Below are 23,001 nucleotides of genomic sequence, written 5' to 3' on the forward strand. Positions count from 1 at the left end.
AGCAAATGCCATGGAAAGATTGAAGACATTTTTTCATCAAGAGGAAGAAGAAACAGCTACATCCTAACAACTGAAACCAGTACAGGACGACTGACCGGATCGGAATCGAAAAATTTCTTTGTCGCCGGGATCAATGCCGCGAGCTCGACTCACCAGAAACTAGGGCTCCAAAGTCCATAGCACGAGCCACTGTCCTCCTCCTCCATGTCGACGTCTTCCGCCGCCGCAGCCGTTGGCGACACCGGCAAGTAGGTATGGCTCCCCATTCTGATCGGCGACGGCATAGGCGGCAACAGCTGCGACCAGTCGGTGCTCTCCGCCTCCGGGGACACCTTCGGCTCGGCCGGCGGCAAGGTGGGCACACGCTCCATGGGCGCGCCTCCATTAGCCGAGGGGCTCTCCGTTGCTGCCGACTGGTTCGCGTGCGACAGTGCGGCAGCGAGAACCTCCTTCCGGTCGTTGGTGCGGCGGCGGACAGCGGGCGGCGAGCTCGGGAAGTTGAGCCCGTCCGCGCCGCCGGGGCCGCGGAGGCATAGGGACGCCGCGTCGAACGCTCGCGCCGCCTTCTCCGGCGTGTAGTAGGAGCCCAGCCATATCCGCTCGCGACTGTTGGGCAGCCGGACCTCTGACACCCAACTGCCCGACTTGCGCTGTCGCACGCCCTTGTAATTCATCTCCCCCGACGGCGACCGCCGCTCGTGTGGCTGCTCCGGCGGCAGCGACATGTCACGAGCTAACCACAGCTTGTGCATGCGGAAATAAAGTCCAACCCTGTAGTGTATACTATATAGCAGCACCTTTCCAATAAGCTAGGTATGAGCGCAGGACAAACAGATTTGACACAATGAAAATATCTTGGAAAAGCCGTTCAACATTCTCAGTCCCTAGTACAGTATTAGCGTATTACAATGCAATCAGTCTAGGTTAGATGGCGAGGCACCGAGAAACCTAGCGCCACACCTTTTTGAGCTAGTGAAAAGAAAAAACAAAACGGTCAAGAACCAAGGAACAATGCCTGGGTTAAGGCTTTGCGTGACAACATCACGTCTACGACACATGTTGAGGAATTTGTCTCGCTCTGGATTCGCCTACGGGATGTGCAGTTGCATACAGGGGCAGCCGACTCAATCACCTGTAGCTGGATGTGAGCTAGCAATGGACAATACTCCACAAAATCAGCTTATCATGCACAATTCATGGAATCCTACCGGCAACTCAAACCTCCTCTCATTTAGCAAGCCTGAGCAGAAAATAAGTGCAAGCTCTTCACTTGGATCCTAATCCAAAATAAAATCCTAACACCGGACAACCTAGCATTGCGCGGCTGGCCACATCACAGCTCCTGTGTGCTATGCAATGGCCCTTTGGAAACGGGCCAACATCTTTGCTTGCTCTGCCCTTTCTCCCAGGCAGTATGGAACCAAGTCTCCACTTGGGAAAACTTCCTGCTCTTCCAGAACAGCCTGCGCCCGACAATTACGATAGCATTGGTGAGTGGTGGGAAGCGATGGCAATGAGGGTGACGAATGACCAGAGGCGAACTTTCAATGGAATGGCTATTTACATCATGTGGAATTTGTGGGAAGAGAGAAACCGACATATTTTCGACAATGTACACTCGAATGCTCTGCAGGTGGCCGAAAGGACCAGAGAGTGCATAGAGCAATTCAAACATGCCTTTAGTTCAAACCTAGGGTGAATTTTTGAGGTGCTTTCATGTGTGTGTTGCCCGTTTTTGGGCAGAGGGTGTCTTGGTATTTTGGTCTCCATTGTGATCTGTAAATAAGTACTCTTTTTAGCTCTTAATTGAAAGGCAGAGCTCCTGCCACGTTCATTAAAAAAACAATGCAATCAGTCTAATTCAACCTGTAAGCTAGTTAGTGACTACTGGAAACTGACCCAGCTAGCAGAGACACAATTACGCTATTGGTACGGGAACGAATATTATCATGGTATGGAAGAGAGGAATAAAAGAACAAATTTAAACGTGTTAATATAAGTGGATGTTTTAAACAGAGATCAACCTTTTTAGTTACAAAGATGTACTAAAGTGGTATGCTTGCCCTCCAATCCTCTCGTTTACACACGTGTTTGATGAACATTTTCTTAGATGGTGCGGACGATGACAACCTGTAGTGTAGTAGTTAAGAAAACATGGGCATGTTTTGTGCTTGGCCGTATAAAAGTACTTCCTCGATTTCGAATTGTAAGGCTCTAGCAAAGTATGAAAAGTCAAAAGCTCAAACACTTCCTGTGCAGCTTTCAAAAAGCTAGAAATCTATAAAATTGAATTTATATGAAAAACTGAAAGTCTCAGAAAACCTAGTTTTTCGTAGTTTTTTAAGCTCAGAAAGCTAAATATATCTTCTAAAAGTTATTGTTAGCTTTTTCAAAACAAAAAAGTCGGTAACAACTTTCCAAAGAGCTACAAAAGCTGCAGCTCAAACGAACAGATTCTAAGTCGTTTTGATTGTAAATACATAGTTCTTGTTATGTATCTAAACATAAATGTACAACTAGGTGCACAACAAAAGACGTACCTAGAAAAGATAAAACGACTTATAATTTGAAACGGAGGGAGTAATTGGTTGTTTGTTTTCCAGTCTAGGTCTTCCCAAATATTTCGATGTAAGAAGAGGGCAGTCTGTGGTTCTACATGCATGTGTCCTCAGCCTCTATCTGGTGAACATTTAGGCGTTTAGCTTTGATTCGTTGCAACTTATATATCTTTCCTTATATAATTTTTACTTCCTCCGTTTCAATTTGTAGATCGTTTTGACTTTTCTAAATTTATAGATGTTTGTATGCATCTAGATATACACTATATTTAGGCACATATAAATATTTATATTTATGCACCTAGAAAAGTTACAACGACGTACAATTTGGTACAATTTGGACGGAGGGAGTACATATCCAGCTGGTCATGGGCTAATTCTCACTTATCTATAAGCTGTCAAGTGTGAGCATGCGACTGTCAGCGCATAACACCGTACCGGCCGATTTAGATCAGTTATCTGGTGTGTGTGTGGGCTGGGGGACTTAATTGAGCCTCGTCTTAGTTAGGGGTGAGCTAGCCTCCAGAGAAACAGTAGGAGCACGTGTTGGCAAGGAAGCCAAGGCCTGCATCGGGCGGACGAGTGGGGACACCAGCAGCACCACACCATATACATGCACATTAGAACGGATAATGATTCTTTCCTTTCGTTTAGTTTAAATGTTTTAAATAATATCATGCAGTTTCGTTGATTCTTCCATAATGCACAGTTGTCAAAGTCGTGCAAGCAGAATTCAAATTCAAACAAGCCTTTGCTTCAAATTCAAACAGAATTACTGTGCCTTATTGTGGGAGTTTTGTCAAAGTCGTGCAAGCAGAATTCAAATTCAAACAAGCCTTTGCTTCCTATAAACATGCATCACGCATGCAGTAGATGACCCGTTGACGACCGGCGTCAACGCGCTAACTATAATAAGAGGAAAACGAAACAAAAGAAAGATGGCCGGTCTGAGAATGATCGATTAATTATTCAGGTGTCGCGATCATTGGGCGTCATGAAAAATCAAGCGTTTGCCTGGTTTTCGTTGTCAACGCGATCAGTGACCGGACTAAAAGCTCCAAAGCCCCGAACCTGAGCCACTACCACTTCCGTTTTCCTCCATCGTGTTGGCGTCCGCCGCCGTCGGTGAAGCCGGCAGCAAGTACGCATGGCTCCCCACCTCAGTTGGAGAGAAGAGCGGCGGCAGGTCGGCCAGCAGCTCCGATCAGTCGAAGGTCGGGACGGACACCTGCAGCGGGGCTGGTGGCGCGGCCGGCGCCGGCGCAGGTTCCATTGGCGCAACGTCACCGTGCGCCTGCAGCGTGGGCTCGGGCGGCGGCTGGGCTGCATCCCACGGGTCGACGTCGGCGGCGGCCGGGTCGGCGTGGGACACTGCGGCAGCGTACACCTCGTTCGGGTCGCTGGTGCGGCGGACGCCCGGCGGCGAGCCCGGGAAGTTGAGCCCGTCTGCGCCGCCGGAGCCGCGGAGGCAGAGGTACGCGGCGTCGAACGCCCGTGCCGCCTTCTCCGGCGCGTCGTAGGAGCCGAGCCATATCCGGTCGCGGCTGTTGGGCAGGCGGATCTCCGACGCCCACCTGACCCACTTGCGCCGCCGCACGCCCTTGTATTTCCTCTCTCCCGCCGGCGCCGCCGCCGCGGCGCTGGGCTGCATGTCGCGAGCAGAAAACCGTCGTTCAGTCGTTGTGCTTGTGCGTTCGTTGTAGGTTGGCAGCTCATGCACTAGCTGCTGCTGAGTGCATGGGAAGCAGGAAAGCTCGAGGCCGCTCGTTTTACACGTTCAGGTTGCAGACGTGGGAGGAAGCTGGGGGACGCGGCGGGCCAGAACGAGTGGGATGGTGACACATGCGGAGACTGCCCTCCACAGCGAGACTGGGCAACACGTAGACTCAGACTTCTAACCGTACGGTCGTCCCGTGCATTCACATTATTACTACGTGTGTTGGCTTTGGACGGTTTGCTAGTGAACAAAAACATCGTCGCAAAAGTTGGCGTTTGGGACTTCTGCATTTCAAGTTTCCTTTTCCTTCTAAAGACTAGAACCAAAGCTCTGACCGTATGATAGACTGAAAATGTATTCAGGGAGATAGTTTGTGTATTTTGAAGATGTAATTCTGTAATTATGATGGCATATCAAACGATTTAGATGAGATTCTACAGACGTTTAAGATGATCATTTGTGTGACATAGCGGCAACGGTTTTTAGTCCCGCATTCTTCTAGCTAGAATATATGACCCAAGCTGATTATATTTTGTGGTTATTTTCATAAATCTCAATGGTAAATTCGAATAATATGGATGTACTCCGATTCCCCCGATTGGAAATAGATGTCGTTCCAATTGGAAAATTTTGACCGACACTAGTTCAACAATCTTATTGGAAATGACAAATTCTCACGAATGGAGGGAGTATCTCTTTAGTTTATAGTGTTATAGGTGAGGTGGATGGAGAACAACATAAGAAGAGTTATATATATACTCTTTCCCATCTATTAGGGTGGATGAAATCATAGTAGCAACACACACGGTCGCTCGCCTCATCATTACGTGCCAAATGGCGCATGCAAACAACATGGATACACATGAGTATATACACAAGTCACATATATTTGTTCTGCGGAATATGTAGGAGAGTGGTTGCTACGGTTTCAAACTTATGACCTAGCGAACTCGCACTGTATATCCTTTACCATCCCACATGTATTTTATTGATGTTACAATAGTAAGTTTATGAGAGAATTCTCTAAATGCCACTGAAAATTATACCACTTCCCTCATTGCTATTGAAATTCTTCAGTTCCCTTCACTGCCACCACATCAATTTTTCATTCCCTTCACTGCCATTGCCGTCAACAGCCGTTAACGGCCTTCTTATTGACATACAAGCCCCACAAATTGTAAAACAACTCCCCACCGTTTCCCCTGCTTAATTTGCCCTCCTCTTTCAATGACATCATGGCCCCACCTCGGACCGGCCTTACCTGTTCAACACCCCGGCATTGAGGGAGTCTCGAGCACCCGCCCGCCCCTGCACTCCCTTGCCGGCCGGGGCTCTCATCTTGTTCCTGAGCTCCAGCGATTTGCAACACAGATAGCGCTGCTCGTGCGGGCGAGGCTCCGCCGCCCTAGCTCCCAGGCAGGCGTGGCTCCACCAGTCTACCTCCGGCGATGATTTGGGGGTGACGGCTAGTCCATTTGGTGCCGCCACAGGCAAGCTCCACCGGCCTGCAACGCTGCCGGCCTCCCTCCCCCAATTGGAGCTTGATTCGTTGATCCTTTGCCGCCGAGGGACCTTGAGGGGCGAGCGTCACCGCGCGAGTGAGCTCTGCCGACCCAGAAAAGCCGCTGCGCGAGCGAGCGGTGCCGGCCCAGCCACGGGATGGGCGGGCGAGTGCTGCCGCGTGGACGAGCTCCGCCGGCCTAGCAGCGCCGTCATGCGGGCGAGCTCCGCCGCGCGGGCACGGTCGTTTTCCCTCCTTGGCGGCCCTTTGTACTCGCGCTCGTCATGCCGGAGCTTCCCTCCTCGGCGGCCGCGCCTCCCTATGACTCCTCAACGGCCTGTGCCTCCCTGCGGTGCTCGGGCGAGCACCGCCAGTGCCTGGAGGCTCGGGGGCCTAGCGCACGGAGGTGACTCGCCGCGGAGGACAAGGCGAGCCCGGTGGCATGGACGCGCTTCCCCGGAAGCCACCGGCCTTGCGCCGCGGCACGCGGGCCATCGCTGGTGACATCCTAACGTCGCACGAGCGCGACCAGCATACGCGTGCGGCCAAGCTTTGCCTGAGCGATGAGACGAAAGAACCACCTGAGCGACGGGAAATTAACAGCTAAGCACAAATTAAGCCTGGGAAATGGTAGGGAGTTGTTTTACAATTTGTGGGGCCCGTATGTCAGTGACAAGGCACTTATGATGTCAATGGCAGTGAAAGGAACGAAAAATTGATGTAGTGGCAGTGAAGGGAACTGAAAAATTTCAATGGCAATCGAGGGAAGTGGTATAATTTTTAATGGCATTGAGAAAATTCTCTTAAAGTTTATTCCTTTCGTCCCTATAATTGTCTAAAACTTCGGTTAGCTACTTACATATCTAACAAAAAAACTGGAAAAAAGCTAAATCGCGTCTAGTCACGAGGAAGCGCGAAGGTACAGTGGCGGCCCGCGGCCTGCTATTAAGGTGGTGGGCTGACATAGCCGATTTTAATATTGCATGGAATAGCTTGACATATACAACTTGATGTAGTCTTCGTGGGAGCAAGTTGAAATGTTGGAACCCGCATGTTTCTTTATTGATGTACCCCTTTTAAAATGTGATAACTTTCTTCTAGATTTTCTATTTTCAACTCCGTTTACACCATCTTGTTCTTCATGATGAGATCTATCAAACTAGATCCATGATACATATGTTTTAAAAAAGTTTTTATGTACTGGCAACTTATGTTATATGTGTAGCAGGTAGTTATGTATTAAGTGTGTGGCAATTTATATGTCACCAACCAATAAAACTATATACATAAATTGCTAAAGAATATTTTTACATGGCATTATTACCTATCTGAAATATATGTACAAGCTGCTACATTATCTCTATATAAATTGGTATATTGTTCCTATATAAGTTGTCTCATCGTCTTTACATAACATAACAATACAGAAGTTATCACAAAATCTCTATGTAATTTGATAATAACATGATGAAAGTTAAAGGTGTACTACACGTATAAGTTATTGCATTGTATAGATAAGTTGATATTCCTCAATGCACAATTTTCTAAACAAGAAGATTTGTTATCTTAAAAATACAATATAAGTTGCTACATAGTTTGTACACAAGTTAGCACTGTCCATTCAACATAAGTTGACAATAACCTAAAATGACTTCAAAACATGCTACATATAGATATGGATCTTATTTTATAGATCTCTTCGCAAGGAATATAACGACGCAAATGGATTTGAAAACTGTTACTTGATGAGAGAATAATGCTTGTTTAAAGAAAATACACCTATTTTTCCCACCAATGCCAGCAATGATGTCATCAAAAAGCAACTTCTATCTACTACATGCTACGACAAAGCGTGTGTGCGTACGCCAACCAAGTAGACTAAGAGACACATGGTGGCACCAGATGGGTTGCCCTACCCCATTGCGCGACTGGTGGCGCGTTAACTCAATCCATAAAAAAAATATATTTACTACAATATGTACATTTCATCAAAACATCCGATTTTCATATAAAATTTGACCTGCATCTGAATCTGTATGAAAATGTTATAATTCCGAAACAAGCTAAAATTCCAATTACTAATGGGAAAGTATTAGGTCTGTTATGAATAGTTATTATCTGCGTCAGCTTGTGTATGAGCTAGCATAGATACATTTGCAGAGCCAGCTTATAATAAGAGAATGTAACTGGTAAAGATAGTTTCTAATGTATCCGTATCATGGTAATACTTGAGGGACTTAAGTATAACGGATTTGCTCGTCTTCAAATGTTTGAAGAGTACAATAGTATGCATTGTATCGATGTTGGATTTCTTAATCTACGTCCAATGACGCGTTTGGAGGTATTACATTGTGGTAGAGGAGGAAAAACGAACCTTTACCTCCTATAAACATGGCATGCAGTAGCTGGCACGTTGTTGACGACAACAGGCGTGAAAGGTAGCTATAAGAGGAAATTAAAGAGACAGACGGCCGGCCTAAATGACCGATTATTCGGGTGTCGCCATCATTGAATGACAGGAAGAATCGAGCGTTTGTCTGGTTCAGTCGTCACTTGTCAACGTGATCAGTGATGGGACTATCCCCACTAGAATCAAAGCTCCAAAGCCCCGGGCATGGTGAGCAGCTATCGTTTTCCTCCATGGTGACGTCCGCCGCCGCCGGTGACACTGGCAGCAAGTACGCATGGCTCATTACCTCAGCTGGAGAGAAGAGCGGCGGTAGGTCGGCCAGCAGCTCCTCCGACCAGTCGAAGCTCGGAACGGACACCTGCAGCGGGGGGGATAGGGCCGGAGCCGGCGCACCGTCATCATGCGCGAGCATCTCGGACGGCGGCTCAGCTGCATCATCCCACAGAGCGGCGGCGTCGGCCGTGTCAGCGTGGGACACTGCGGCCGCGTACACCTCGTTCGGGTCGCTGGTGCGGCCGACGTCCGGCGGCGAGCCCGGGAAGTTGAGCCCGTCAACGCCGGCGGGGCCGCGGAGGCAGAGGTACGCGGCGTCGAACGCCCGCGCCGCCTTCTCCGGCGTGTCGTAGGAACCGAGCCATATCCGCTCGCGGCTGTGGGGCAGGCGGATCTCCGACACCCACCGGCCCCACTTGCGCAGCCGCACACCCTTGTACTTCCTCTCTCCCGACGCCACCGCCGCCGCGCTGGGCTGCATGTCACGAACTAGAGTGCACCGGGCAATGGCTGCGCGAATCGTCGTTGTGCGTTGTAGGTTGGCAGCTTATGGCCTAGATGCTGCTGCTGCTGAGTGCCTGAGTGCATGGGAAACAGGAAGCTCGAGGCTGCTCGTTTTATACGTTCAGGTTGCGGACATCGCAGGAAGGTGGGGACGCGGCCAGAAACGAGTAGGAATGTAGGATGGTGACACATACAGGGACTTTGGCTTTAGTTGTCCGCCCAACACCTGTGCACAGCGAGACTGGGTAACACGTAGACTCAGACTCTTCTAACCGTAGGGTTGTTGTTCCGTCATTTTACATTACGTGTTTTTGCTTTGGACGGTTTGCTAGTGAACCAAAACATCGTCGCAAAATTTTTTTTGCGATTGGGACTTTTGCATGCATGCATGTCGAGTCTTCTCGTTTTTCTTCTAGAACTAGCTGTATATTATGATGGCTTCGGAAACCATTTAAGCTAGATGAGACTCTCGAGACATTTAAGATGATCATTTGTGTAACACCGCGGCGGCAATGGTTTTTTGCCCCTTATTCTGCTAGCTAGAATAAATGGCCCAAGCTAATTATATTTTTTTTGTTATTTCCAATAAATCTCAAAGGCACATCCAAAGGTGTACTCCGATTCCTTGGTAGGAAGTGCATGCTATTACGACCAGAAGAATTTGATTGGCACTAGAGTTCAACAATCTTGTTGGAAACAAAAAGTTCTGGAGGGAGTATCTCGAAATATGTGGTCGAGTGGTCTCTGCAGCTTCGAACTCATCGCGTGTCGACCTTGCAGTATATATCTTTATCATCCCACGTATATTTTGTTGATGCTGCGATAGTCTGTTTTATTTCTTTTGTTCATTGTTGTATATAAAACATTGGTTAGCTACTTACATATCTAAATGACTTCAAATAAAGAAAATAAACTACAACTTGTACATTTCCTCAAAACATGCGACTTTTATATGCAATTTGGCCTGCATCTGAATCTGTATGGAATTAAGTTTAAAAAAAAGAATCCGTATGGAAACTGTATGGAATTAAGTTTAAAAAAAAGAATCCGTATGGAAAATTTAGAGACCGGAAACTAGGTAACCATGCAGGTTGAGTGTTATGGGGATAAAACTCCTCTCACATATGATAAAACTATCCCTTCTCTCTCATCATAAAGACCTTCCAAGTTAGCAAAATTGCTGATGTGGCATACAATTTAATGCCCATAGAACTCTCACTAAGACCGGCTTTATAATTCCAAAACAAGCTAATATTCCAATTACTAACGGGAAAGAAATAGAGCTATTATGAATAGTTATTATCGGCCTCGGCTCATAATAACAGCTGATGTAGATAGCTTACGTACGACTATTTGAGTCGTCTCATATTAAGACCGTGGAAATATATGAGAGACTTATCGCTGCTGGCCTTCTAGTACGAGTAACGACACGAATGAGGTAATATGGAAGTGTTTTTTGTATATATAGTGTACAGAGAGCAAATATTGTATTTAGAGTAGTGTAGTCGAGATACGTTGTTATATTAGGCCCCTAAATTTGCATAAAAAATGACGCTGCTAGGTGGTTTGAAGTTATCCATAAATAACCAAGGGAACTTTTCTTTTTGCTAGCAAACTACCAGAGCATTTAGAATCGATGCAAACAGTACTGCATATTTTTGTGGGAGTCTTGTCAAAGCCGTCAAGATAGAATTCAAATTCAAACACTAAATAAAGAGGATGCGTAGATGACACCCGCGTGTGGAGGTACCCTTTCGGTGGAGGAGAAAAAACGAACCTTTACTTCCTACTACAAACATGCATGCTGTAGCTGACCCGTTGTTGACGACGACTGGCGTCAACGCTAGCTACTAGAGGAGAGATCGAGACAGACGGCCGGCCTAATGATGGATTATTCGGGTGTCGCGACCATTGGATCTGTTGTGAGTAGCGATTCTTTAAAAATCTAGCTATCTGGAAAAGTTGTTATCAACAGAACTTGCTAGTAAGAGAAGCAGAATGTTTGGCAACCTGATTTTCTATTAGGAGATTATCTGTGTTGAGTGTGTAATGACATGTATGCCCCTGAGGTGATAATACCTTATTTACTTGCTAAAAAAGCGCATAATGCAATAATTGCATTAAGTTTTGACAGGTTCATTAATTTTTAATTAAGGCATCAATTGTCATTACTAGAGCCTATTACAATCTCTCCTCATACGTCCAAAATATCTCATATGTGCCTTCAACTCTAGGCTTCAACCAATCGTCTCGTATACTGATCTCATAGTCTTCTTTTTTTCCTTGGGAGAATCATGAGCAGGTCTTTTCCCTATGATACGCTGCTGGACAATGGGTGACGACTTGGGTGCACCATCCCCTTCCTCAGCCTGACCATCAACAATATCTACCCCTGCAATGGCACCCTCACCTTCACCTGTCGGGTAATCTTCAGTAGCCCCTGGTACAAATGAGCTCTCATTTGTATAGATAATTAAATCAAACATGATGCGAAGATCATCCTCATGCTTAAGGGGTGCATATTTAAACATCATGCAACCTAGCATAGCCTATATTAGAACAAGAAATAATATGGCAATTTTTTGCTCCACCAAGTTTTATCAACCACTATGCATCCAGTATTAGGATTCCTGCCCAAACCACTGGCCCTAAGATTCAAAGTCTTCCACTGTGTATACATCCTCTTCAATGTATTCCATCTATTCTTCATTTGCATCTGGGTGTACTGCCTCTTGGTTCTTTCAGTAAACTTCCTAATCATATTTGCATATCCTACGCTATGCAGATAGTGTTGCGGCCTATTTTTGGTATTGACTTCTTCCACACAAATCTGATTGAAAACCTTTGCAGCAAATGGATCCCACTTTGCAACATTCTTTTAGAGTTTTCCATCTAATCATATATCATAGGAATGCATCAATTTAAATGTATAGAAATATTTGACAGGACCCTCTAACTACAAGATGCACAGAGACATGGGATTCTTGATAAATCTTGCAGAAATCATGTAGAAATTAGTAGATCGATAGCATAGCACTCACATATGAATCATTAGCAACCCATTTTTAACAACAGATTCATCTTTTAGACAAATCAGAGGAGGGAAATTTGCTTAACTTGCCTCCAGGGAGGTGTCCAGCGTTTGCCTTGGGGCTCCTGGTGCCGGCCTCCGGTGGTGCTGCTCGCTGCAGATCTTAGGGAGGGGGCTGGCCACTGCTGGCTTTGCTGCTCGCGTTCCTCGTGGAGGAGGCTCGCTAGGGGCGGCGTGTCAGGGGCGTGGCGTAGGCGAATGGCAAGGGCTTGGCGGAGGCAGCGTGTCAAGTGGTGGCCGCGCCGGCTAGGGGTGCACGGGCCCCAAGCAGCGAGAGCGGCGGAGGCGGCATGTCAGGCGGCGGCCGCGCCGGCCAGGGGTGCACGGGCCCCAAGCAGCGAGAGCGGCGGCAGCATCACCCGCAAGGGACAGCGGGCTACTGAAGGTTCCGCTCGTCCCTGCCTGCGAGGCGGCAGAATGGGTGGAAGAGTGCCGATCGAACACTATCTCTGGGTTTATATGCAATGGCAGTTTTCGTGTAATTTTGTGTGAAGTTTAACGGCAAGCTGGTAACTCACTCGCAGAACCGGTGGGATTTTTCCCCAAGCGACGAGCCGAACGATTCTCAGCGCACGTTGTTTCTCTCGATGCTTGGGAATTGATTCCAATGGAAGCGTACCAGAATCAAAGCGTTTGGGGTCGTTTGCTCGATTAAAATGACTAGAATCCCTCTAGAATCGTATCCAAACACCCTATTGAATGACAGGAAGAATCGAGCATTTGTCTGGTACGATTTAGTCGTTAACGTGGTCGGTCATGGGATCCCACTAGAATCAAAGCTCCAAAGCCCAGGGCACGACGGACAGCCACTTTCGTTATCCTCCATGCTGACGTCCACCGCCGTCGGCGGTGACACCGGCAGATAACTTGGAGAGAAGAGCGGCGGTAGGTCGCGCGACCAATTGAAGCTCTGTGTGGGCTCCTGCAGTGTTGCTAGTGCTGGCAGGTTCGCCGCCATAGCTTCCACCGGCGCACAGTCATCATTCTCCCAAGTAGGCTCAGACGACAGCTTGGTTGCATCCCATGGAGCCACGCCAGTGGCAGTCCAGTTTGCGTGGGACGCTGCGGCCACGTACACCTCATCTGGGTCCATATGTGTCGAATATGACTTGAGTTGTAATTTGGTAGATTAGGGATAGAGTCTTGGTTGTACTTTGTATCCCTAAGGCCCATAAATATGAGGGCACTACCATTGTAACCGGGAGATGACTTGGCGGCTCGTGTGGGCGGTGGTGCCCGGATGCTGGTGTAGCTGCTTTTTATGGTGAGGAGCGCCGTACTCATGCCTTGAGGATGTAGGTACATGGCCGAACCTCGTTAAAAAAAATATTGTGCCTCGATGCCGTTCTCATTTGTATGATCTTGCGATTTGGCTTTGCATTCTTGGGGTTATCTCTTCCGCGCTTTTATTCTAATAGTCACTTGTGCGGCCGACATCGAGTGGCAAGCCAGGGAAGTTGAGCCCATCCATGCCGCCGGGGCCTCGGAGGCAGAGGTACGTGGCATCGAACGTCGGCGCCGCCTTCTTTGGCGTACAATAGGATTGTTAGAAAAGTAGGCATATTTTGGTACATTTTAATTCCAAAATTAAACACGTAAAAAATTATCATGAATATGTTGAGTGACTCGGTGACAAAATAATATGTGCCAGTGTTCAAGTTTAATCTTCTAATAAACAAGACCAGACATAACCAAAGGAGATTCAGGATGTACTTAGGGATGGGGCTAGTGCCGGAGGCACCGGATGCGTCGTTATCATCTGGATTAGTCATATTAACCGTGGTATGGTCTTAGTCGATGTAGTCGTACAAATTTGATGCCGTGAGGAGTCGATGCAGTGCAGTCCCACGAATGGCCTTTGGGAAGTAGACGAAGTAGTCGAACAGCAGTGAATGGCCTTCGGGAAGTAGACGAATTAGTCGATCAGCAGCGAACGGCCACCAGGATGTAGACGAAGTAGCTGAACCGGGAGCGAGCAGTTGCATTCAACACTCCCCAAAAACCTTATCGCCTGCCTATCACGAGCAGGATCTCAGTGGCAGGCGAGGTTCCGGAGGCTCTACTCTCGCTAGTATTGTGTGCGTAGGGCTAGCGATGGAGATACAGAAGCGTGGCAGAAAACAGAAGAGGGAGAAGAGAGAGGTTTCCTGAAAGGAATACCTGTTGGTACATCTTTGGGAGGAGGAGGGGCATCTTATATAGGCGAGCACGTGAGCAGGGGGGATGAACTTGGATGCCCTGCAGCACATCACATCACGTCACATCACTCATCTCGTCTCGTCTCGTCTCGTCTCGACATGCCTCGCCCACGCCCACGCCCTCGGCCCGGCCCAGCTCGGCGAGGCAAGCGAGCGAGAGCGTGTGCCACGCCAATCTCTTTTATCAACTTCACAAATGGTGTAAAAAAGTCCACCTTTTAAGTCGATTGAGATCCTCCTCAAATACCCATGTGGGACTAAACACATAGCTCTCAAATTAAATAAATGGGCCAAGCTCATATATTCCAACAGTCCCCACCAAGAATTTCAAGCCAACTAGAAATACTCTCAGATCCACTATAATCTTCGATATACCAGTATTTGACAGAGACTGTTAAGTTGAACTTCCATCTAGAGCTAAGGCTACACTTATTCACAACTGTTCAATGGACTATGCCTTGAATTGTCAGTCTTGTGCAAACAAGTTTGACCAAAGCCCTTCACTGATACTAGGTTGCGAAAACATCCTCGCGATTTGGAGCTTATAAGTCATACTCCAGGCTTTTCATGAGTTTCTAGAGATCACCCACATCTCGTAGACTATGACCAGTAGTCAGACTCATATAGGTGTATTCCTCAAAAGATGTTCTGTAAGACAACATCTTTGCTTCAAAGAAACAACTCCCTTGTTTCAAAGAGGCCACTTGGAACATATTAAAGTATAGGCCAACCTGCCATATAGGATTGAAGAGAAATACAACTTTCACTGGAATTAGCCTATTCAAAGGTTCTCTTCTCTCAGTCAAACTATAGCTTATTTCACCATCCTACTTCACGGGATCTCTGATCACATAGAACATGTTACCACTATAGAATAACTCACGTGGGTCTCAAGCCCAATTCCATAGATGCATTGTCTATCACATTTCGTGAAAGATCCTTTGTGAATTGATCTGCCAGATTCTTAGCTGTTTGAACATAGTCCAAAGTTATAACTCCAGAGTTTCTCAATTTCCTGACAGATTTCAACCGCCTCTTGACATGCCCCGCGGTATTTGTGCATCTTCAATAAGAAGCGCATGTGCCGCATGAACATTGTCTTCATAGATCCCTTAAGTTACACATATGATGTTCCATCCAAGTAAACTACACATGTTGTCTTACCTTTTACCTGACCCGTTTTGGCAAATAGGGTAGGATAATCATTGATGGTAACAAAGATAATAGCCCTTAGTGTGAAGTGCTCCTGTCTTTACTCATCTCACATCTAAACCCTATCTTCCCAAAGCTTATGCATATCTTCCATCAATGGCTCAAGAAAAATATTTATGTCGATGCCAGGTTGCTTCGAGCCTTGTATGAGAATAGTTAGCAAAAATAACTTTCTTTTATGATATAGGCATAGGGGAAGGTTGTATATGGTCATCAACACTGGCCATGTGATTTGCGTGCTGCTTCTTTCACCAAATGGATTCATGTCATTTGTACCCAACACGAACCGTACATTCCTTTTTTCATCTGAAAACCCTGGATGATTGGCATCGAAGGTCCACCACTGGCAAGCATCGGAAGGATGTCGAAGCTTTCCGTCAGCCTTTACTAGGAGATCAACATGTCAAGTCATTATTTCAGCGGTCTTTGGGTTTGAGAACAAACGTTTCAGACGGTTCACCACCGGCAAGTACCACATCACCAAGGCAGGGACTCTACGCTGACTCGTCGTGTCAGTACCTATACAGGACTCGTCCTCCACTTAAGCACCAGCACTTTTCTTTGCACCCTTCTTCCTCTTAATCCCGATGGAGGAACCAGCATGGTCCTCACAGTAATCAGCACTACTTTTGTAACGGCTAGCATTGCAATTTGGACACTTTGGACACTTTTCCAATGCTGCGTACTCACCATGGTACAATATGCAGTGGTTCCTGCACACATGTATTCTTTGCACATGTATCTTCAATGGATTGATAATCTAATTTGTTTTCGTATGTGTTTTAAGCACAAAAGTAGGCTTCGGGAGCAACTTGCCCAGCAGAGTAAAGAGATTATTGAAACTATTATCTGACCAGTCAAATTTAGCCTTCAGGATTAGAAGATGAAGGACGAAACGCAACACTGTCTACTCCTTCCCACATCCCTCGTACATATGGTCCTTTGCTGCCTTCTTGAGTGTCTCGAAATTCTCTAACCCTTTAGCCCTCCCTAGCAACACTTCCGGTTTAATGTTGCGCAACATGTCCTCCATATCAATATCACGTTCCTCGTCCACCTGTGGTTCCACACGCGCATCTGTTTGATCACCATTTTGATCTCCACGGTCATAATCATCGTCCATCATAACATGATCATTTTCATTTGCATCATCACCACCCACTTCATCAGAGCCAGTATCGATGTCTGTGGTGTTGAAAGTACCTCTTGCCTCACCATGGTGGGATCAAATTGTGTATCCATCCACAAAATCTCACTTTATCAAATGCCTCTTGATGACATCAGTATCCTCCCATACAATATTGTTGCTACACTCAAAACATGGACAACGTATTTGATACCTCTGACATGAATATATGCCAATGTCTCCGTATGCCATACAGACATGCTCTATGATCTAACTTTAACAACCAATGATAACAATTCTATGTTATATTAACTAATTTAATGAGCTATGGATGTAGTAACTAATAAGTAGGAAGAAATATAATAAAAAAATATTTCTATATTACCCTAAATGAAACTCAATTAAACCATGGATGTAATAATTAATAAGTAGAAGGAAAAAATCAAACTCAATCATATATTAAATTCAATCAACTCATTAATTAAAACTATGGATGTAATAATTAATAAGTAGGAAAAATATAATCAAAATCAATTCTATATTACATTAAAATGACAAACATAGCATTGTAATGGTTATAATATGACCATAGAATTTTATTTACAAAAATAATCCATCTCTAATTATGTTCTCTTTCTTCCCTCATCTCTCTTCTAGGTCTAGATCTAGATCTAGATGACAACCTAATGAAGCTAGAAATGATGGATAGAAGTTGAAAAAGAAGGTTGGAATGACACGAACATAACTTTTATAGCCACCTCCTCCAAAGAAAATAAGAGCAAAACATTCCCCCTTAGATTTGGTATTTTTGGAGCTTTTCTCGAGCTCCTCTTGGGCAAGGTCCAAATGGAAGGTTGGCTGGAGAAGAAGTTGTTCGCGGCTTTATCTGGGTGGCATTTGTGCTGGCGGGCCACCTAACGCACCCGTTAGCACAGATGCATCCCATCTATGCTAGCGGGCATTTAGATTGCTCGCCAGCACAGAGCCTGGCGGGCACTAGCTCGGCGGCCCCGGTCACCTTTATGCCGACGGCTGCCAATTTCGCCTGCCAGCACGCTAATTTTGACATGCCAGCACAAATCGTTTCTGGCATAGTGATTGATCTGTCACTACAAGAAACTATTTAATTAAAGTTATAACGCCAAATTTTAGGTCTCTAGAGTCTAGATCATGGAATATTTGCATCAAATCTCCTTTTATAATCTCTTAAAACTTTTGATAAAACTCAACTAGAAGTCATCCGGGCCTGGAGCTTTCTTCTGTTCCATCCCAAAAACAACATCTCAAATCTCCTGTTATGTAAAAACAGCTTGTTTTCAGCGGTTGTTACCTAGGTCACTTTCTCCCTCACATTCCATTGATTTAGAAATAAGCATAAGCATTAGCTCTCCCTATGTTTACCCTTGGCAATTATTATCCAAAGTGCATTTGGCTGAAGTTTTCAATTCACATAAACAGTCCATTCAATAGAATCTTTTTGCCCGTAGCAATGTGCCAGCATTTGCATTGACTACTCAAAATAAAACTCCTACTTAGCTAGTTTTAGACGTCGTGCCAGCCGCAAAGAAGCACCATGCAAAAGGTGTTAGTGTTGATCTCCACCGACTCGGTCCAACGACCGAGTCGGATCCTGATCCCACGCCCTGATCGGGGGAGCACAACCAACTCATGGTTGCGGGCCCTCATCGCGCAGCACTATAAAAAGAGAAGGTGGGGGCCGGGGCCACGCATGCCAAGGTTCGCCGTGCCCATCAGACCCACCATCAAAACCCAAGACCTGATCACTTCAGCGCTGAAGTGGCGGAAAGCTCCGCCGCCCTGCGCCGCGCCGTCACCGCCGCCTGCACTCACCACCATCACCGCCATGGTGAGCTCCTCCTCCAAGCTCGATGGTCGGTGACTCTCTCACTCTATCTCCCTGTCTCTCTCCCTCGGTTACTCTCGGTTACCCATGAAACGCGTTGTTGTTTATCCTAAGATTAAGTTGTTTACCCGCTAGATGCACGCCTAGAGATCCTAGAATTCTATCAAAAGATTATCATCAGCATATTGACTAGGGATAAATTGTCAAACTCCTGGTAACATCTACGTTTACAAGAGTGGGATATGCGCCGCCTGAAGTGTGCACGCGGTGCTACGACGTGGGACCACGTAGATGAACTTCCGATTGGATCACCTCACCGCGTGGTAACAATGTTTAAGAATCTTTTTCTGGGTTGTGTGATTTCAACAGGTGACACTAGTAGACAAAACAACATTATTTTCACCATGAAGATACTACACAAGGAGATTATCACCCACAAAGCAAACCACACACGCTGAGAGATAAAACTTTCTTTGGCTTGTTGCGAGTTGCAAACTGAGATGAAGCTCAGCCCAGAGAGGACAGCCATCGGATTTCGAGCCCTACTAAGTTTTGAGGTAATAAAAGCCATATAAGTAGGGGTAATAATAATGAATTATGGCTTTTATGCTTTCTTCACAATTCAACTTAGTTCTTACTCCCTCCATTCCAAAATGTAGGTCATTTTGATTTTTATAGATACATATACTTTGTTATGTATCTAGATGTAACCTTATACTTAGGTGCATAGCAAAATTTATATATCTAGAAAAGTTAAAATGACCTATATTTTGGAACGGAGTAAGTAACTATTCTTAACAAAATACATATAATATTGTAGTCTGGTCTTTATCGATCTCGATCTTTGAAATTGTTAAGCTAGATGTTTTAGCCCTTTACCACCCGATATATATAAGTAAGAGACATGATGTCTATGAAGTATAATAAGACAAACCTCTCCGTTTTGGTTGGCTGGTTGTTGCCTTTCTGGGCCTTCCCGAATCTCTCTTTTTCATGAAGCGCGAAGCTGGTGACGTTTTGCGCCTGGATCCACTGTATCTATCGTTGTCCTAGATTACTCCCCTAGGTGTGAGCACGTGACGCTGTGGGAGTAGAAATTAAGCGGACCGGTCCGAATCAGGAGTCAGATCACTTACTGATGATGATGAGCACACGCTTGTGGCCCATTTCTGCTGGACGACCGGCGACCGATTGGAAGGTCTTGTGCACCGCCAAAGGAAAGGAGTTGGACACGAGATCCGTTGTTGTCGTTACTGATTCCAATTTTGGAGCAGCACATTGAACGCTCACGCGGTGTCGTTGATACTAACAGTATTCTATTTTGATACGAAAGATGCTGGCAGCACGTACTTTATGCTGGTAATCTAGAAGACTAGAACTCATCCTGGCGGACTAGGAGTATGGTTCAGCAGCAAAGTTAAACTCGACAACAAGGTCCACCAGGACTTCTCAAACCAGGTCGCCAATTCAGGGTCCACGTTAACGTGTGAATTAACTTTCACATTTTTTTGATGAAATAACGCTTATGACAATCAGGAAAGCGATAGAAAAAACAGTACCAGAATGCAAATAGATGGTCTCACTACCAGCTGCCTACTAGCCTGACTGCTTGTTTATACCCCACAAGTAGCTTGTAAACTGTAACCACACAGCTCTGGCCCTGGGATTACCCGGAACATCATCTGCGCTTCTGCAAAGAGCAACGGTCTCCCTACAAATTAAAGCGATCTAACATCTTGCTACCGTCTACCGCGAAGGCGCGAACTCAAAATTTTGAACAACTACAATCTCATGAGGCCTTCAACGCACTCCCTACGTACTCCCTCCCGCTCATATTATTTGACGTTGGTCAGTTCGTTTTTGAACTAGTCGGCGTCAAATAAAACGACATGAAGGTAGTACTTGATATTACTTTATCCCTCCAGATATATAAATGCATAAAAATAACGACGAAAAAGATCGATTTATTTTTTCCGACATTAGTTATGACAAATAGAATCATCTCACAAAATTTGTACCCAAAATAGAACACATACGAGTTGAATTTATATCTTAATTGAAAAGATATATATAGACAGGCAAGAGGCAACCAACACGCACCATCATGTCTGATTGAGAAGATGCTGCTCAGCTGCTGCACCTCATCGCCGATGTCAGAAGGAGTGAGTGCTGGACTGCTGGCATATGGGCCCATTCTCCCGTAGTTTCTTTGTGCTACTGGGCTGGCCCAACCCACAGCCGACAGTCCCATATCCCCTTCGATTACTTCGTGTTTCCTCGAAGAACCGAGATGGCGGATACGGATTACGGAACGAATCACCTTAACGCCTCGTTCGTTTGGTCTGGACTGAGGCTAGGAACTATTTCAGCTGATCAATGTTAATACAAATAAGTCTATCATTTCAACTGAAACAGTTCCAGTTCCAGGGGAATCGTTCTAATGTAAACGAACGGGCCCTAAATCAGTGTCGATGCCTACCACTGAAAATATAAGATTTTTATTCTAAGTAAGAGATGGGGGAGTTGACCAAACTAGTTGCGGTATAGCTATAATCAGTGGCGGGTCCAGAAATGGAATAAAAGAGGTGCTATGCGTTGGTGCTACTACATGAGCATCAAAGCTCGAGATGTGCTATCTCGGCTATTGGTAGCTAGAAGGAGGGATTTGGGAAAGTGACAATGGTCGATGAAGAGGAACTCAAGAAGAGGAAGCATGAGTTAAAATCAAAGAGCAATAGTGTTCCATCTATTATAATATTGTGAGCTAATACATAAGGGTACTTATAGTAATTCTGGCTAAGGGGGTGCTGCAGCACCCCCAGCACGGGGTGCAGCTCCGCCCCTGGCTATAACTAACCCAAAGTTATAGAATTCAAAAGAAATACTCAAATTATTAAATGATACAGAAAAAATCATTGAAATAAAAAAGTGCCGTTTATATAAGCTATTCAATTTTTTTTTTGAAAAGTAATATAAGCTATTCAATCTCAGATACTAGTACCTCCAATCACCTTTACATGACGCTTTGGACAAGAAATTGAACTACACGCACGATCAAAAAGATGTCCGAAACAACATGTAAATTTGACTGGCGGCGGGAGTAGATCAATGTGAGTTTCAAACCCGCATGTTAGAGAGATATAGATGCTATATCCAGGATCGGGGCATAAATACCCAAAAATTATATATGCTTGCTATGCTATCTCTCAAAACATGAGAAATCAACATTGAAATGAAAATATTTTACCACCCATACATGCAAGGGCGTTCGTGGTCATATATAGCACTTGTACCGTCTTCTAGATAAGAATACATGATATTGCCTGCCGCTCTGTCCTAAAATATAAAGCATCTTAACTCCGTATTAGAGGGACTAGCAAAAGACGTATATCCCTGAATAATACGTTGAGAGCTATGTTGCATATTTGTTCTAAGAGCCCTGCTAAGGTACACCTCTTTACCTCCAAAGAGGTAAAATGTGACCCTTGATTATAAGAGGAAAAAAATCAATTATGGAAAATAAAAAAGATATTAACCCACTTCTCTCTAACCACAAGTCACATGCATGCGTGCATCCATCCATGCGGTTATTATCTCCTGAAGTACGGTCATATGCACGTGTGCATGCAGTTATATTTAAAAATTTTCCATGAATTACTTAACGAACTTTGAAAAGCTAAATTGTTAAACTATCTGCTTCTTGCTTCCCCACAAGATTTATTTGCATATCAACTAAATTAAATTTCAGTCAGCTTCCCTAATATAATTTGCATGGAAGATGTTACAACTCACCCATGTCATCACGTAGAAGAAAAACTGTTACAACTCACATATGTCATACTATAACATAAAACATCACGTGTCATCAATAAGAGCCTATATCAAATCTAACGTAAGGGGTAAAAATCACGTGTCGGTGTCACCCATGTCATATTTTTCTATCAATGCCATGTCGCCCATGTCATGGTTTTTTAACAAATTCATGACACGTTCGGGAAAAAAAAAAGAAATGGCACACAAGATGGAAAAAAGAAGCGGTACATAAGATAAGGAGTCACGGTTTTCACAGTCCAAAAAATAACATACACGTTGAGATCCACCTTGTTGCACATTTCATTCAAAAAAATCATTACAAAATTGGATCATACCTGCACGTCGCATGCATTTCAAAAAAAAAAACATACAGGTTAAGATCCATTTTGTACCTTGCAGCACTAAAACAGCAGTTACACATTTTGGATCCATCTTGCGCGTAGCATGCAAGTTGGATCTAACTAAAAGATATTTTTCCTACTTTCCCTCTTTCCAAAATAATAAATATGCATTTCTTCTATTAACTCCTAGGAGGTAATATGTGGTAAAAATTATCCAGATCGATGGTCCATAGTCATTTTGGAGTACCTTAGCAAAACCCTTGTTTTAATAGGAATTGCAGATAATAGGAAGTGCAATTTAACTAATCCATCAATCGGCCAAAATAATCATGCTAACTCCAAGAAAAAAACTAAATGAACAATTGTTCAAATACGTCTGGAATGCCTCATATT

At 45.1% G+C, this 23,001-nt stretch overlaps 3 protein-coding genes across 3 annotated transcripts; all 3 read right to left on the bottom strand.

Annotated features, from left to right (window-relative positions):
• Positions 1 to 149: 149 nt before the first annotated feature.
• LOC117852447 (ethylene-responsive transcription factor ERF015) lies at positions 150 to 725 on the bottom strand. The gene has a single exon (XM_034734551.1). The coding sequence runs from the start codon at positions 723 to 725 to the stop codon at positions 150 to 152; it is 576 nt and encodes a 191-aa protein (XP_034590442.1).
• Positions 726 to 2,914: 2,189 nt separating this feature from the next.
• LOC117852448 (ethylene-responsive transcription factor ERF018) lies at positions 2,915 to 4,513 on the bottom strand. The gene has a single exon (XM_072293505.1). It carries the CDS (start codon positions 4,207 to 4,209, stop codon positions 3,763 to 3,765), a length of 447 nt encoding a protein of 148 aa, XP_072149606.1. The 5' UTR covers positions 4,210 to 4,513; the 3' UTR covers positions 2,915 to 3,762.
• Positions 4,514 to 8,220: 3,707 nt separating this feature from the next.
• LOC117852449 (uncharacterized) lies at positions 8,221 to 8,940 on the bottom strand. The gene has a single exon (XM_034734554.2). The coding sequence runs from the start codon at positions 8,938 to 8,940 to the stop codon at positions 8,326 to 8,328; it is 615 nt and encodes a 204-aa protein (XP_034590445.1). The 3' UTR covers positions 8,221 to 8,325.
• Between the last annotated feature and the right edge of the window lie 14,061 nt (positions 8,941 to 23,001).

The sequence above is a fragment of the Setaria viridis genome, chromosome 4 (assembly GCF_005286985.2).
Source record: "Setaria viridis chromosome 4, Setaria_viridis_v4.0, whole genome shotgun sequence".
Lineage (NCBI taxonomy): Eukaryota > Viridiplantae > Streptophyta > Magnoliopsida > Poales > Poaceae > Setaria > Setaria viridis.